Source organism: Neopelma chrysocephalum, unplaced genomic scaffold (assembly GCF_003984885.1).
Source record: "Neopelma chrysocephalum unplaced genomic scaffold, ASM398488v2 Primary Assembly neopelma1_25, whole genome shotgun sequence".
NCBI classification, from domain to species: domain Eukaryota; kingdom Metazoa; phylum Chordata; class Aves; order Passeriformes; family Pipridae; genus Neopelma; species Neopelma chrysocephalum.
Window position 1 is genome coordinate 33,125,595 of NW_020897694.1, and position 16,185 is coordinate 33,141,779.

General features: G+C 35.3%; 1 protein-coding gene across 4 annotated transcripts in view; it reads left to right on the forward strand.

Moving 5' to 3' along the window:
- Nucleotides 1–16,185, forward strand: part of HERC2 (HECT and RLD domain containing E3 ubiquitin protein ligase 2) — a 108,540-nt gene that overhangs the window by 62,016 nt on the left and 30,339 nt on the right. For all 4 annotated transcript variants that reach the window (XM_027674833.1, XM_027674834.1, XM_027674832.1 and 1 more), the window contains 21 exons: nucleotides 1,360–1,502; nucleotides 1,704–1,971; nucleotides 2,129–2,271; nucleotides 3,531–3,629; nucleotides 3,726–3,894; nucleotides 4,000–4,125; nucleotides 4,710–4,818; nucleotides 4,949–5,088; nucleotides 5,533–5,723; nucleotides 6,676–6,781; nucleotides 6,937–7,028; nucleotides 7,588–7,763; nucleotides 8,210–8,321; nucleotides 9,203–9,284; nucleotides 9,383–9,526; nucleotides 10,093–10,183; nucleotides 11,587–11,764; nucleotides 12,195–12,276; nucleotides 12,359–12,530; nucleotides 14,475–14,619; nucleotides 15,300–15,525. In XM_027674833.1, the coding sequence (XP_027530634.1) occupies nucleotides 1,360–1,502; nucleotides 1,704–1,971; nucleotides 2,129–2,271; nucleotides 3,531–3,629; nucleotides 3,726–3,894; nucleotides 4,000–4,125; nucleotides 4,710–4,818; nucleotides 4,949–5,088; nucleotides 5,533–5,723; nucleotides 6,676–6,781; nucleotides 6,937–7,028; nucleotides 7,588–7,763; nucleotides 8,210–8,321; nucleotides 9,203–9,284; nucleotides 9,383–9,526; nucleotides 10,093–10,183; nucleotides 11,587–11,764; nucleotides 12,195–12,276; nucleotides 12,359–12,530; nucleotides 14,475–14,619; nucleotides 15,300–15,525 (2,994 nt within the window). The remainder of the gene's footprint in view (nucleotides 1–1,359; nucleotides 1,503–1,703; nucleotides 1,972–2,128; nucleotides 2,272–3,530; nucleotides 3,630–3,725; nucleotides 3,895–3,999; nucleotides 4,126–4,709; nucleotides 4,819–4,948; nucleotides 5,089–5,532; nucleotides 5,724–6,675; nucleotides 6,782–6,936; nucleotides 7,029–7,587; nucleotides 7,764–8,209; nucleotides 8,322–9,202; nucleotides 9,285–9,382; nucleotides 9,527–10,092; nucleotides 10,184–11,586; nucleotides 11,765–12,194; nucleotides 12,277–12,358; nucleotides 12,531–14,474; nucleotides 14,620–15,299; nucleotides 15,526–16,185) is intronic.

A 16,185-nucleotide genomic window follows, 5' to 3' on the forward strand; every position in this document is an offset into this window, starting at 1 on the left:
TGTGACTATAACCCTTGCTAATGGCATTTGGAGGGTAGAAATTTCAGTTTGCCCTTTAAAGACAAAAAATTAAGATTTGTGAATGTTAAATTAAAATTGTGTGTTAAAAGTATTTTGACTTTTTAACTTAGGTTTTGAAGCTTGTTTGAAGCTTGAAATACTGGCATTAGCTAAATTTGTAGGTCTTCTGTAGTTAATAAACTTTGTAAGTAGTTTTAAAATACTTGAGAGTTTTTTGCAGTGGTTTCTTTTTCTACTTCAAGGCTTAAAGTATGAATTCTCAGTTGGCTATTGCTTTTACTTCAAATGTTTTGCAGTTTCCAGTCAAACAAGTATTGGGATACAGTGCCTTAAGAATAAGCTCAAAAGGACTTTAAGGAATTGTAGTTCTAATAATTTGAATTAGATCTGCTATAGATAACATTTGACATATAAAAATAAATACAATAACTGTCAGCTTTCAGGATAGCTATTTGATGACTTTAGAGTTTATATTAATTCTTTGGGCATTTGTGAAACGTGCTGTCTTTAAATATTATGATATATTTGCTTTATTCCTATATTTCTGTGGGTTTTTGTCAATTGCCCAATTTGAAGTCAACACAGGGTTTTTTTAGGAATGCAATGTGATTTTACCTCTGCCATCATTTTTTAAGGGAAAAAAACACTAACACTTTTTTTTTTAATCAGAAGAGCATAACTACATGAGGACTATTAACTGTTCTATTATTGTTTCAAATAAGGCTTTCTTTTGTTTGAGTTAATAAAAAGTGAGAACGCTTTCTTGAGATAGTCACAGAAAATATCTAGGAAATATGAACGTTTATGCTAACAAGAATACGACATTAAATAAGAAAGTTGCAGAATTGTGAGCAAGTGGATTCAAAAGAAGTATCCTCTTTTGAAGGGACTATGGGCTCCCATAGGGAGCTCTTCCCAAGAGGTGTATCATGGGGGAAATAACCCAATCCAGGAAGTATGTACCGTGGGTTTGGGATCATTGAGACTGTTGGTTGTCTATATAAAATGGTTTGTCCCAGAAGGATCTCTTGGTAATAATCTCATTGCAAAAAGGTTGGACTCAGAAGATACCTATGCAAATTCACTCTGCACTGAGTAGTTTCTGCTAGACACGTTCTAGATGTATTTTGGTAAATTTACTGTTTATCTACATATTTTTTGCTTGCTTTTTTTGGTATGGAGATTGTGGTACACGTTTAATCTTAAACACATGATTCCTATGAAGAAGAAGTACATAAAAAATAACAATATGCTTGATCAACCAGTAGGCCTCAGAGTAAGTCTCCTGATTGATTCGTGTTACATGGTTTTGGTTAAAATAATGTTTTTTATTTCAAGAGGATGGAGCAGTTGCCTCTCCTGACATAGGAGATATGTCTCCTGAAGGACCTCAGCCTCCCATGATCCTTTTACAGCAACTTCTGTCAGCTGCTACACAGCCATCACCTGTGAAAGCAATATTTGACAAACAGGAGCTTGAGGTAGAGTTTGTGTTTTTGGCTAAGTAACCTAATAAATAACCCTTTATAATTCATATCATAATTGAAACTTTTTAGACTATAGCTTTAAAAAAGTGACACTGAACCCTTTTTAGCAAATAACCTTTAATTTCAGGTGTACACACACAGAGGCATACTAAATATGCTTGCTTTACTTGGACTGATTTATTTGTTCCCATTTAGGCTGCTGCTTTGGCAGTATGTCAGTATCTGGCTGTAGAGTCTACACATCCTTCAACTCCATTATTTGAAGACTGCAGCTCTAGTGAAGCTACAACACCCATCACAGTACAGCATATCCGACCCACAAAAGTGAAGAAACGCAAACAATCTCCAATTCCACCCCTCCCCATCGTAGTTCAACTTATGGAAATGGGATTTCCTAGGAAAAACATAGAATTTGCACTAAAATCTCTGTCGGGAACCTCTGGAAGTGCTTCTGGATTACCAGGTATTTTATTTAGTTAAATTAATGATATTAGAAGGAGAAGGAAAGTTACTTGCAGATTAAAATGGTTCTTAGCAGGTAGCAGTTGTTATTCTTTTTTGGATGCTTTTTTAAGAATGTCAGAGAATCCCTTGGAGACTGAGTTTGTTTTCTGTATTAGGAGTGGAAGCCTTAGTTGGCTGGTTGTTGGATCACCCTGATGTTCAAATTACGGATCTTTCTGATGCTGATACTATCTCTGACGAATATTCAGATGAGGAAATAACAGAGGAGGTGGAAGAAGCTGAAGCTGCTTGTCCTGTGGTAAGTATCAACTTATTAAACCTAAGTTATGCTAGCTAGCTGCAAATTTTGTAATTCTTTCCTTTTTGTGAAAATGGGGAGAGTACAAGGACATTCTGTTGTCTGAAGGTTTCAGAACAGTAACAAGGATCATGGTTGCCCTGTGTTTCTAAGGCATGTCATAAAACAACTGAGAATAATCTATAAATACTTTATGTATGAGTAGCACAGAGGAGAATGGAATGCAGGTAGATGTTTCATTGGTGGTAGCTATAAGTATCCCTGATAGATACTCTTAGTTTCTTCAAAAGTAGTTGATGCTATAGTGTAATGTTTTGTAAAGGAGTTCCACCCTCTCCTTTCCTTTGGTCTGAAAAACAAACGTATGTTAACTACAAGGAATGACTGAGGAATTGGTGAATAAATAGCCAAAAAGTCTGTTAAATAACTTAGCCTTTTCCTTATAAAAATGTTTTTCACTTATTGGTGGTAAAATTACCTTTACAATGCCTATTGAGTGTGATAGCTTTAATGTGAATTTGTATTATTCTTCTGTTGACTTTCAGGAACTGTTTCAATAACGATTTTTTAATAAAATGAAATGGGTTCCATATTTCTGTTTATTCTTGAAGGAGTTATGTTTTTTTTCACATGTGGGATTTTGTAATTGAAAGAAGTACATTATATTTTCAATTAAATTAACTTGACATTGACTTCTGATTCTCTTAAAGAAGTTAATCAAATCTGGAAAGAAATAATTTCTGGTAACTAGTGTTATCTTTTTTAGCTTGTTTTTCTAAAAGAATACTTTAGATCTCATTGTATTATATAAAAAAATTAGTGTGCTTTAGGTTAGAGAGTACCGTTTACCACTTTTTTTTTTGTTTTTTTCCTTTTCCCAACAAGTAGCCTAAGAAGTGGATGTATATCTTCAAGGCTGAGTAGAGTACTGACAAATCCACTTTGTTCAGGTTTTCCTTGGCAATCAGGTTTCATAAAAGCAACTTGCAGCTTGTTTCACACCTTTTTGAAAATCTGCATCTGCATTCCTAGACAAGTAATTTTAGAAAGTAACTTTAAATTAAAGTAAAGTAGATCATAAATGTTACCCCTGTAGTGAATTGAACCTGTTGAAGTTTTTTCCCATTTTGGCATGCAACTTGGGTATTATATATGTTTATTTTTGTTGGGTTATCTTCAGTCTTTGCTAAGAATTTTATTTATCTGAATTGAAAACAAATTTTGTAATTCTTACATATTTATTTTGGATTTTTTTTCAGTCAAGTGGTGCTGTTGTAACAGAGAGCCAGACCTATAAGAAACGAGCTGATTTCTTAAGTAATGATGACTATGCTGTGTACGTGAGGGAGAATATTCAGGTAAGTATGGTGATCAAAAGCTATATTGAAACTACTTTCCTTTTGGTACAAAAGTCTTTGCATAGCTATTGCATTCTGTTGTCATTTTTTCCCTAGGTGGGGATGATGGTTAGGTGCTGCAGAACCTATGAAGAGGTCTGTGAAGGAGATGTAGGCAAAGTTATTAAACTGGATCGAGATGGATTGCATGACCTGAACGTACAGTGTGATTGGCAACAAAAGGGTGGCACATACTGGGTCAGATATATCCATGTTGAGCTTTTAGGTAAGTTCACTGCTGACGGCTTTTTAATTAAAAAAGTGACTGAGGAAAATTTATTTTTGTAGTGGGGAAACCCACTCACTGTACATTTATTCTTTCATCTACTAGGATTCCCACCACAGAGTTCTGCCTCTCATATCAAGATAGGTGACAAAGTGCGTGTGAAAAGCACTGTTACCACACCCAAGTACAAATGGGGATCAGTTACTCACCGAAGTGTGGGGATTGTGAAAGGTAATGTATATTCAAATGTATGGCGAGGTAATGAAACTCAAAACCACACAGACTTTCTTCTAGACACATGTAAAAATCACACTGTTTTGTGGAATATTGCATGATGATAAAGAATATAGAATGCATTTGAAGTCTGTGACAAATTTAGACATGTACTCTGGGGCAGCACGTTTTCTTAGCATGTTCATCTGCTTTTGAACCACTTCATTCATATACAGTAAAAGTCTTCAAGCATCTGTGCAGTCTGTTCTCATTTATACTTTGGAAGAATCAATGGTTTTCCTTTAAGAAGTAATTCTAACTTTAAGTCTTCATAAGGAAGTGAGGAGAAAGTGGGATGCACTAGTGTCAAGCTCTAAGGGATGTTATTGAAGTAATCGGTGAAGCATAGGTTCTTTGAAGAGGTGTAGATTTTGATCATACTGTATTTGTGCTTAGAAGTATACTCTTGCTTGGGAACTGTTTCTAAAAAAATAAATGAAAAAATAGGAGTAGAGGAATTCAAATAGAATATTATTCTAAGCACTTTCAGCTTTATTTTATAGAGATGTGCAACATGTGTTTTCTCCATGTTTTTGTCACAGCATTTAGTGCCAATGGAAAAGATGTTATTGTGGACTTTCCTCAACAGTCTCATTGGACCGGCTTATTGTCAGAAATGGAATTGGTCCCCAGCATTCATCCTGGAGTCACGTAAGTGATGATTTACTTTTTTCTTGATGAATATGGGTTATCCTTTACTTTATTGTCTTGATTCTATTATCTTGTCTTGTGTTACAGTTAACCTGTACCATATTTCCTTGTTATTCTGTTGTCAAATCAGGTGTGATGGCTGTCAGATGTTTCCTATCAATGGGCCTAGATTCAAATGCAGGAACTGTGATGATTTTGACTTTTGTGAAACCTGTTTTAAAACCAGGAAGCATAATACCAGACATACTTTTGGCAGAATAAATGAGCCAGGTAAGTTTTACAATCTAAATGACATATTTTTTAAACTTGTTAACGTTACAAAAAAGGTTTAAAGGTCAATGTTTTGTTGTAATCTGCCACTTGCAATTGTAGCAGTGCTGTGATCTGCTAAAAATGTTTTGTTGTCTATGGAGTCAGTCTGAACTGTAATTTCATTGTGCTAAGGAGCTGAAATTTAAACCTGTTTTTTTAAAAACAACTTTTAAATGTCTTTTGAATTTATCTAGTCAAGAACTTGTAAACTTGAAACTCCTTTAAAAAAAAGACCATGCTCTTTGAGTATCATCATACTGATAGGATATCCTTCTGTGTTCTATATTTAGACTACATACCCGAAATCTTTGATTTGTTATATTACCTTTCACATTGCTTATGGTTTCATAAAAGCCATTTTCTTTGAGTGATACATGCTTAATGTTTCACTTAACCATGCAGGTCAGTCTCCTGTATTCTGTGGACGTTCTGGAAAGCAGCTGAAGAGACGGCACAGTAGTCAGCGGGGAATGTTACTGGATGATTGGTCAAGGATAGTTAAGAATTTGAATGTCTCATCCTCTGTGAATCAGGCTTCACGTCTTATTGATGGTAGTGAGCAGTGCTGGCAGTCTTCTGGTTCACAAGGAAAGGTAAGTTTAAGCCTTGACTGGTTTATTGTGGCATACTTCCTTCAGAGGAAAAGTATTTATGTTAGTGAAATATATTTATTTGTTACCTTTGTAACAAAGGTAGAAGAGTAGTAAAAACAGACATCTGAAGTACAAAACTATGTTTCTTCATAATGAATGTGTCTATTTTTTTAAGCTGTGCTTCATCTTTCTAGTTATAGAATCATAGAATGGTAGGGTTGGAAGGGACCTTAAAGATCATTTAATTCCAAGCCCACTGTGGGTACACACTGGGACTCATAATCAATTATTCATCCACTAGGACACCCAGCTCTCTTTTTGTGAGGCTGCTCTGCAGCCTCTCATCCCCTGGTTTGTAAGTATAAGCAGGAATACCCCATCCCAGATGGAGAATGCCACACTTGCCCTAGTTAAATTTCATACAGTTGGTGATTGTTCAGCTGTCTAGTCTACCCAGGTCACTTTGTAAGGCCTCTCTGCCTTTGAAGGAGTCAACAGCTTCTCCTAGTTTAATGTCGTTGGCAAAGTTCTTTAGTGTAAAATTGACTTCTGTGTCTAGATGTTTATTAAAAACCTTGTTCCGTATTTAATGGTTTATCAGTTTTATTGGCCTGCAGTAATGCTCTGTGGGCAGCGTAGGCACTGGGATTTTGCTGCTAGTTGTCTGTCTTAAACCTAAGATTCATATTATATCCCATTTCTTGACCTCCATTGGTACTGTGCTCTCTGTCTTCCCCGTAATGTTGGTCTTGGCTGAAATAAATCTTTTGCTGCAACTGTTTTTCTTGTATTTAGAGGTAGGGCAAGCGAGAAGTTCACAAGGTCATTTTCCATTGGCCATATATTGCATCTGTTTTTCATGTTTTCTTCAAAAGCATTACACATATATTCTTGTTAACCATATGGCCCTAACAATACCATCTACCAATGAAATTCTGTATGTTTCCCCTAGCACTGGATTCGCTTGGAGATTTTTCCAGATGTTCTTGTTCACAGACTAAAGATGATCGTGGACCCTGCAGACAGCAGCTACATGCCCTCCTTAGTTGTAGTTTCAGGTATGTTTGTTCTCTGAGAAGTCCAAAACCTTTTTTGTGCTCAATAGTAGATATTTACCTGGTTTCAGTTAACATAATCAGCTGTTCAACATGCTTAGTGCCTGTCTGTGAAATAAACACCATATCTAAAATGTTTTTCTTTCCATGTTTTCTAGGGGGGAATTCCTTAAATAACCTTATAGAGCTAAAGACAATCAATATAAATCCTACAGACACCACAGTGCCTCTACTCAGTGATTGTACTGAAGTAAGTGAAGTTTGTGTGAGAATTCCTCACGTACAACAGAAAAATATTGTGCTGCAAGGGATGGATAAAAAGCACTATTGTGATTATCAAAATATATGGTATTTATTTTTCCTCTAAATTAGCGGTATTTCTGGCAGTTTAGTACAGTCAATTATTCTGATAAGTTTTACCATAATCATGGTGTAACTCTATAGTAAACATAGTAGTAATGGTATTTTAGGGAATTTTCATGTAAATCAATATATCTATGAACCCAAGAAGACATTGCAGTAAACTTAAATTTGGAGATAATTTTGGACTGCAGTTCTGATATTTTTGACTAACAGCAAGGAGAAATGCATAATAAACTTTTACGAGATTGTAAGTGAAATTTTTCTCAAATGAATGAGGCCATGTGTTTATCATAAAGTATGAATTTAGACCTCAAAAACCAAGTCTTCAAAGTTACAGATTCATTTTGTTAAGGTGATAAAGTCAAGGAAAAGTTCTAATTCTTTCCTATGTTTTATGAAGTTACATAGAACCCAAAAGATGACAATATAGTTTTTTTTCTTCTTAGTACCACAGGTATATTGAGATTGCAATCAAGCAGTGCAGAAGCTCTGGGATTGATTGCAAAATACATGGCCTCAGCATACTGGGACGTATACGTGCAGAGGATGAAGATTTGGCTGCAGTCCCTTTCCTGGCTTCTGATAATGAGGAAGAGGATGATGATAAAGCTAACACTGGGAGGTAGGTAACTACAGTGGTAGGGGCAGGGGGTAATGATAAAGAACCTACACATTCTTATAATCAGGAGATTATTGTAAAAAGTAACTTAATTAGCTTGAATGCTAGTAAAGAGAAATCAGTTTTATCGGAACTGTAAGTAGATCCTTTGTCAATAAGTTAATTTTTTAAGATTGTCACACTGATCAGGTGGTAGCATTTTGTACATCTCATATGGTTCTGCAGTATACTTGGAGTTGTAAACTAACCTAAAAACTTGATGTGCTTATATTTGGTATGTAGCATGTGTGCTTAGCAAAATATTCTGGTTTTTTTTTTTAACTGTGGTAGTGTAGTCTGAGTCCTGAAACTGTTCCAAACTGAAAAATCAGGAAATACAGTAAAAGTTTGCCTATGCTAAACATGCTGTTTGCTAAACTGACTTTATTTTCTTTTCTGAATATTTTCAGTCTTGTCAGAAAGAAGGCAGCTGGGCTCGAGTCAGCAGCTACAATAAGAACCAAAGTTTTTGTTTGGGGACTGAATGACAAAGACCAATTGGGAGGGCTGAAAGGCTCCAAGGTATTTTTGTTGTTTTCATACATCAGTACGAAAAAGAAACAGAGAAAAATAAAAATGTATGTCTCACACAACTAAAATTAATTCAAATTTAGTCAGATTTTTACAGTTTATTGCCAAAAGCTATGAAGAGTAGATTTGTTACTCTGAAATCTGGTTTGATTTTTAGCAGCCACTTAATCATTCATTTTAGATGATAGTGAACTAATTTTTCTAAAAATGTGTAGCACTCTGTATATATTCAGTTCCTTTTGAGTTTGCATGCATAAAGTGAAGATATTGGTGAACTTTTCTATGTATTACTTGTTCCTGGAAATAGTACAGTCATCAGGAAAAAAAGCTGAATTCTGATCTAATGATTAGTTTAACTTGATTGCTATTCGGTGTAATTCAGGAGGAATTTCAGCCCTGTGTGCAGCCATTTAGACATAATTTTTAGTACAATCCAAGATAGGAGATACAAGGCAAATGCTTAAACAACTTAAGATATGATTAATATGAAAATTATGTTGAGAGCATTTCTTCAATTTATGTTGTAATTCAATTCTTCAGTTTATGTTGTGAATATATACTATTGTATCCATAGAGTGCCTTTCAAGAAACAAAGTATTAGCCTTTCCTTTATTCTTTGGTTTTCTCAAGAAAACTTTACTAAAAGAAAGTCCTTGTTTATGTCACAGTTCATTTTTTCTCAGGTTATGTATTTGTCGTAGTTCCAGTATTAAATGCATTTTCTTGATTTCTGTCTTATGCCTGGTGTATATTAACAGGTATGTGTAAGGCATCTGAAAGTACCTGTTGGATTAACTGGTTTATCTTGTAAAAACTCTTCTTTTTAAAGTGTAAAACATTAAAGTGGAATTTTTATTTCCTGTCTGCTGTAGATAAAGGTCCCTTCGTTTTCTGAAACTTTGTCTGCTTTGAATGTTGTACAAGTAGCTGGAGGATCCAAAAGCCTTTTTGCAGGTAATGTAAGTTTGAAATAAGTATAATTACCTAAGGCCAGAAGCAGATTTCCAGTTGTGAAATGCTAATGGTGTTTCAAACTTTCTTCTTCATTTTAGTGACTGTGGAGGGTAAAGTATATGCCTGTGGAGAAGCCACAAATGGAAGGCTGGGTTTAGGAATATCTAGCGGAACTGTGCCTATTCCCCGCCAAATTACAGCTCTCAGTAACTATGTGGTAAAGAAGGTGGCTGTTCACTCAGGTACTGACTACTGCTATGCTTATATATTTAAACATAACATAATATGCCTGAAAATGGTTGCTTTGCAATTTTCTTGGGTGCTGTGATGCCCCAGCATCACATATCAGATTTTTTGTTTTTTTAAATAAATACAGGTTATTAAATTCTGGCTGTTGCAAACAATGTCAGATTAAATCTAATGGTTCTGTTATTAAAATCTATGAATTTAGACCATACATTTTTTCTTATCTGCTGGAACTTAACTTTGGTAATTTTTTTCTGTCTAATTCAGAGAAAGTGTTTTCCTTTTTTAATGTTGCTAAATGACAGGTTTGTTTTTTCACTTTTTTCTTGCAACACTGAAAATAGAAAATTGAGTGATTATTTCTTTTTTTTGTAATGTGCCAGGAAACCTACTGTTACAAAAGTTATATATTTTAAATTAAATCACATAAAAACTTTGAAGAAAATGAGCTGTGTATGGAGTAGAAAGACTCGTACAGTTGCATTGTACATCCGTGTCAGATTGTAGCTAGACTGCTGCCTGCTTGAAAGCTCGAATTTAATTTTTTTGTTTATACTTTCAGGGGGCCGACATGCTATGGCATTAACTGTTGATGGAAAGGTATTTTCGTGGGGTGAAGGAGATGATGGAAAACTTGGTCACTTCAGTAGAATGTAAGGATATAAAATTTGTGTGTATGTCAGTAAGAAAAGATTTGTGTTTCATGTTACAGCACAGCTGATCACCACTATAGACAGTAACAGGATTTTTAATATAATAGGAGTAAAAAAAAAGTCATGTAAGAAGACTTGCTTTTTTTTCAGCAGCATGTGCCACTTTTCAGTCATTTAAAAGGGAGGTATTCAATTAATATAATACTTGGAAACATACTTACTGGATAAAGTCTTGAGTAGTATTTTGGAATGTCACTGATGAAAATGCATGCTTTTGGACACACAGTTTTTGGTTATTTTTGTAAGGTAAGGTTTTCAGAGGTGCCTTGAGGAGTAAAACCATTGCAGTTTTACATTCCTGAGCTGTAACAGTTCATAATGTGAGCCTGTCACAGTATTTTACAGCACTTTTCTTTAGACTTTGGTTCACAGACTTGTTAGCCAGAAATAAATTTCTTACACTTTTCAGTAATACGGAGTTTAATCCTCCACAGGACAGCTTTGAGGAAAATTTGAATTTTCTCAGGATTTTACTCTGTATGCACTCACAGGACAATATTTTGAAAGAAAAAAACCTGATAGACAAAGCCTGTGGGGGAATCTTTGTTTGTCATTCTGATATATTTTGAAGACCTGCTTATAATACATAAAAAATTACAGTACCCCACTCAGATGGTTAATATATTAAAACAAATACATATTCATAAGGGTGTGTGTCAGACTAATAAAAAGGGAAGGTCAGATGAGAGCAGTATTTTTGTTTATTGTTCAACTGTCTCATGTTTTCTGTAATTTTATTAGAAGTGAGATTAGGAACTCTGGAGCATTTCATGGGAGCAAATTTTCCAGAGACCATGCATAATTATGTAGAACTTTAAAAGTTGCTCTGATATACAGTCAATATTAGAAAATCTTTTCACTGAATTAAGGGAGTAATGTAAACATATGAATAGTAAAAGTTTCCAGTACTTACAAAGAAGCCTAACAGTAAATTCTAGTTCTGATTTCTCGTAAAGAGCAAAGTTGGGATGGGCGTGTCATCTCTTTCTATCTGTCTCCGTCTACTACCAACAAATCACTCACTTTGGAGAAATACAGGATATTGGTTTTCACTTCGTATTATATGCTGTTTAACTGATTCATCACTTTGATATTTTGACTTTGTCACCTAAGTTTTGCAGCATATAAATAAAAAACTTCTTGAATTAAGCATGTTAAAATAGTGTAAACTTTAGATTTATGGTGCTACTAAAGAGTACATCTTGGAATCATAGTGTTGCGTCTTATTTTATCTTGAGATTGCTATTGGTTATTGCACAGAATTTTTTGGATTATGAAGGTTGGATTGCATTGTGTGACTGTTTCATAATTAATTCAATGAATTTGTTGTTCATTTTCTCTAGGAACTGTGATAAACCCAGGTTGATAGAAGCACTGAAAACCAAACGCATCCGTGATATTGCCTGTGGCAGTTCCCATAGTGCTGCTATTACCTCTAGTGGTGAACTGTATACGTGGGGTCTTGGAGAATATGGAAGACTAGGACATGGAGATAATACCACACAGCTGAAGCCTAAGATGGTAAAATAAATGTTTCTTGTCTCTGATGAAATGCAAATGTGTTTAATAAACGATAACGTAAAGCTAAAGCAACAAAAAACATGAAAGCAGTATGAAGACATCGTTTTGGAGTGATCTGAATTAGGTTTTGGTACACCTACCTCTAATAACAATAAAGCTATTTCAGAAAAGCCAAAAAGATCCGGTCTCTTTCTTGGGAAATGATATAAAATGACTAGTGCTGTTTTCAACATTCGTGTCCTACATCTACTTTGATGTGTAACTGGAAGCTGCTACTGTAGCACTGTAGGATTCTGAGGGAGCATGGCTTGATAGTTCTTTGATCAGGCTGGGCACAATGAACAAGATTAGTCATAAGACCTTGGGAATGTTTGTAAGGCTTTAAAACACAGGTTTTTTTAAACTTCTTGCTTACTCCTTCTTTTTGTAGGTTAAAGTGCTGCTTGGCCACCGAGTCATTCAGGTTGCTTGTGGAAGCAGAGATGCTCAGACTCTTGCTTTGACAGATGAAGGTAGGAGTATCATGTTCCAGAAGCTTTCTAGCACATGGGAATACTGCGATCATTGTTTGACCCGAAATTTGGTGTTTGGTAGGTTTGGTGTTTTCCTGGGGTGATGGTGATTTTGGAAAACTGGGCCGAGGAGGAAGTGAAGGATGCAACATTCCTCAGAACATTGAAAGACTGAACGGCCAAGGCGTTTGTCAAATTGAGTGCGGTGCACAGTTCTCGTTGGCACTGACCAAGTCAGGAGTGGTATGGACATGGTATGTTACATTTACCAGGAAGCGCTAACAAAGCAATTGCTAAGTATGTGTGGCATTTACTGCTATTCAACTGTCTTAACTCCCTCAGTGCACTCTGAGTTTTAAATTGGCAGCTCTTCGAGACAAGCCGTATCTGTTCAATTACTCTAACACTGTCTTGTAGTGTGTTTAGTTGTGTGTTGTATTCTGTTAGAATGCCTGAGTCTTAAAGAATTAGTGGAGGAAGGGAGAGATCATTCCCTCTCTTCCTTGCAATGGAACATGTAAAGGAATGTTAATTCAAGACTTTGGAGTGGAATGAGGAAAAAGAGAACCTGAGAACTATAGCATGGAGTATGTAATCTCCAGCTAAAGTGGAGACTGAGAGTAAGCATGCAGTAGGGTAAGGAACTAAGCTGAAGTTCAGGGCAGATGGGAAGAGCTTCCTTGGAAACACAGGGTCTTTGTGGAGCTTGGTGCTGCTCAGAAGGCCACTGAGTTGTCAGTAATGGTGCCTTGAAGCAAGAATTGGTAGGAGATGATCATAGAGTTAGTCAGAAACATTTTTATTTTTCTTCTGTTTGCGTGCTTGCTTCTGCTTTGTTTTGAACACAGTTCTGGCTTTTTGAAATTATAAACCTTTCTGTAAAATTTCAGAGCTTACAGCATGGCAGATCAACTTCAGACTTCTAACCAGATCAAGGTCTTACCCCATCTTTGTTATTAAGGCTATGGCCCATTTTATGTTTATCAAAACTAAATAGACTTAAACCAGTCATTTTTGTTGTGTTATTTGTCAGTCGTTGCTAAATGATATGAACAGAAACCCACAAAACTTTTATTTGTATAAGTTACTGCTGTTGTTAAAGAGAAGAAAAGTTTTTAGCAGAGGTGTTGTTTCTCAGTGGCCATTGGAAACTATTTCTTTCTTGTCCTTCCTCCTCTTAATTTTTTTTTTGTAGTAACAAAAGGGATAAGAGGAAAGGGAATTTAGCAGTCTTTAAGAATTCTTTGCAAAATTCTTGTTCGTTCCTTCTTTGCCCCAGTTTGTCTTAACACTTGTGTCTAGTCAAAAGTCTACAGCTATTTCATGACATTACATGTCTACAAGGAGATTTTTTTTGTGTCTGTTTCAGCTGTGCTTTAGGATGGCTGAGTTGCTTCTAAACTTTTATTCTTCTTGAATTTTAATGGTTTGAGGAAAAAAATCACAACTTCTGGGTTATAACTTCAGGTAGATAACAGTACTGTATATCATATTTATCTCCAGAATAATATAATCTTTCTTGAGAAAAGTTGTTGTTGGTGGTGGTGGTGGTGGTGAGCAACAGAACTGAGTGAACAGTTACTAAAACTGCAGTGGAAGAAATCTCAGGGTTTTTTCTTCTTTACTGACATTCTTGGTAGAGGCATTTTAAGGTATTTACATTAGTTTTGTGTAGGCTATTTTTTTTAGTGCACTTTGTGTATAACAATTTTAGTAGAATTTAAATTATGGAGACTTGAGAACCTATATTGACACTTCCAATAGTGTGAAAAAACTCAATTCTGAAAACCTTTTAATTCCTATGTATTTTTTTATGTGACTTCTTAAAGGATCTGTTGTTATTAGGTTTATCCTCAGTAGTATAAATCTATCCAGGTCTTATCAAAACACATGAACTTGCAAGTGTTTATAATTGCAGTGTTTCTGCAACAGAGGAAATTAAAGGTAATCCCAATTACTTTGCATACAAGAAAGTCATACTTATGCCTGTTCTATATTGAGGTGAGAAGTTATGGAGTCATAGAACTGCAGTTATCCTCATTCTTAGGCCTTTGTAATTCAGTTTTGAAGAATTTGTTCCTTGCTGTTTGTGTTTAATGCAGTGATAACTGAAGTATTTTCATTTGGGAAGCTGCACTGACAGAGGAATGTGTAAACAGTGTAGTTGTTCTGAGTGTTACATTTATTGTCTGTTGCAGGGGTAAGGGTGACTACTTCAGGCTAGGCCATGGCACAGATGTACATGTACGAAAGCCACAGGTTGTGGAAGGACTAAGGGGTAAAAAGATTGTGCATGTGGCCGTAGGTGCACTCCATTGTCTAGCGGTTACTGACACTGGACAGGTACGTTGTGCCTCACCCTCCGTTTCCCTAATTCCTTGATCCAGAAATGAATAAAGTAAACTGGTGATGAAGAAAAGTGTAATGGTATTGGTGCTGATTAAATGAAATAAATATTTCTAGTTATATTTATTTGCTTTTTAAAGTCCTGCATAAATAAAAGCATTATTGTAATTTAAAATATATTAGCTTTCATATTAGTATTGAAGTTTAAATATTTTTTTGTCATAGTAGCTTTTGTAATGCTTTCCTTGTATTATCTCATTATCAGTTTCCTGCTTCTTACTCTGGAAATGCAGAAGCAGTCATAGGATTCTGGACAGATTTCTCTGCTGTGATTCAGCATTATCATAGTATTGGTTCAGATCTCCAATGTAATTACTAAGCAATTAATTCTTCTAACTTACTGTTCGCTGTGAACATTGAATAATTTATGAATCAACTGATCATTTATGAATTGGCAATAATTTATGAATCATCTGATAAAGTGCTGCTTGATTTTTTTCTTCTAATATGTGATAATGCCTGCATTAATGAATGGGGTGGGAAAAAGTCATGACAGTAGGTTCTAGTAGTGTCCTAGAGTAACAGTACAAACTACTAACATTCCTTTGTAGGGATTTTTAAGAAAACACTTAAATGAGATATGCAGTGAAATTATATGTGGGAATATTTACTGGCAGGTTTACGCTTGGGGTGACAATGACCATGGGCAACAAGGCAATGGAACTACTACAGTCAACAGAAAACCCACTCTTGTCCAGGGCTTGGAAGGCCAGAAAATCACTCGGGTTGCTTGTGGGTCTTCCCACAGTGTAGCATGGACAACGGTGGATGTAGCTACGCCATCTGTTCATGAGCCCGTACTTTTCCAGACAGCAAGGGACCCTTTAGGTGCTTCTTATCTTGGTTGGTATTTGTTGCCTTACATTGTTTTTTCTTTTAAAGCCGTTGGAGTGTTTGTTTTGTGTGTGGTTAAACAGGTGATAGAAGAATGCAAAAAAAAATGGTCTTAAAAAAAATAAAATCACAAAACAACAAAATACACTTTTAAAAAAAAAAGCCAACAAAACCTCTTCCTGAGAGTTGAACTTGTAAAGGGCTTGTTCAGAAGTCATATTGGTTTGAACTTTAATTGTTGTTCAGAAGATTAAAATGCAGCATAGTTTCTCAAACACCCCAAAGACTTTGTCTTTATGGTGGTAATGATAGATGAATGCTGCTGTAATATTAATCTTTTCACCTGTTACCTTTTGTTTCTAAGGTAAGAGACTTAAGAACTAAGGAGTCAAAACGGCAATGTTTTGTGTTGCATATGAAAGCACCAAACATTTTGCTAATTAAGCTTTTTCATGATCAAGGCAATGTGTATCTAATATATATTCTTGTTATTTGGGAATGTTTGTGTAAGTAAACCTTGTTTTAGGTGCTGATTACCAAAATATTTTGTTTGTATTACTTAATCTTTGTAAGTAAGTAACAAGTTCAAACACTTATTTTACAAAGGCTCTTGCTGCAAAGCCTCAATATTGACTTTAATATTGTAGCTGTAGGCACTGCAGTTTAAGA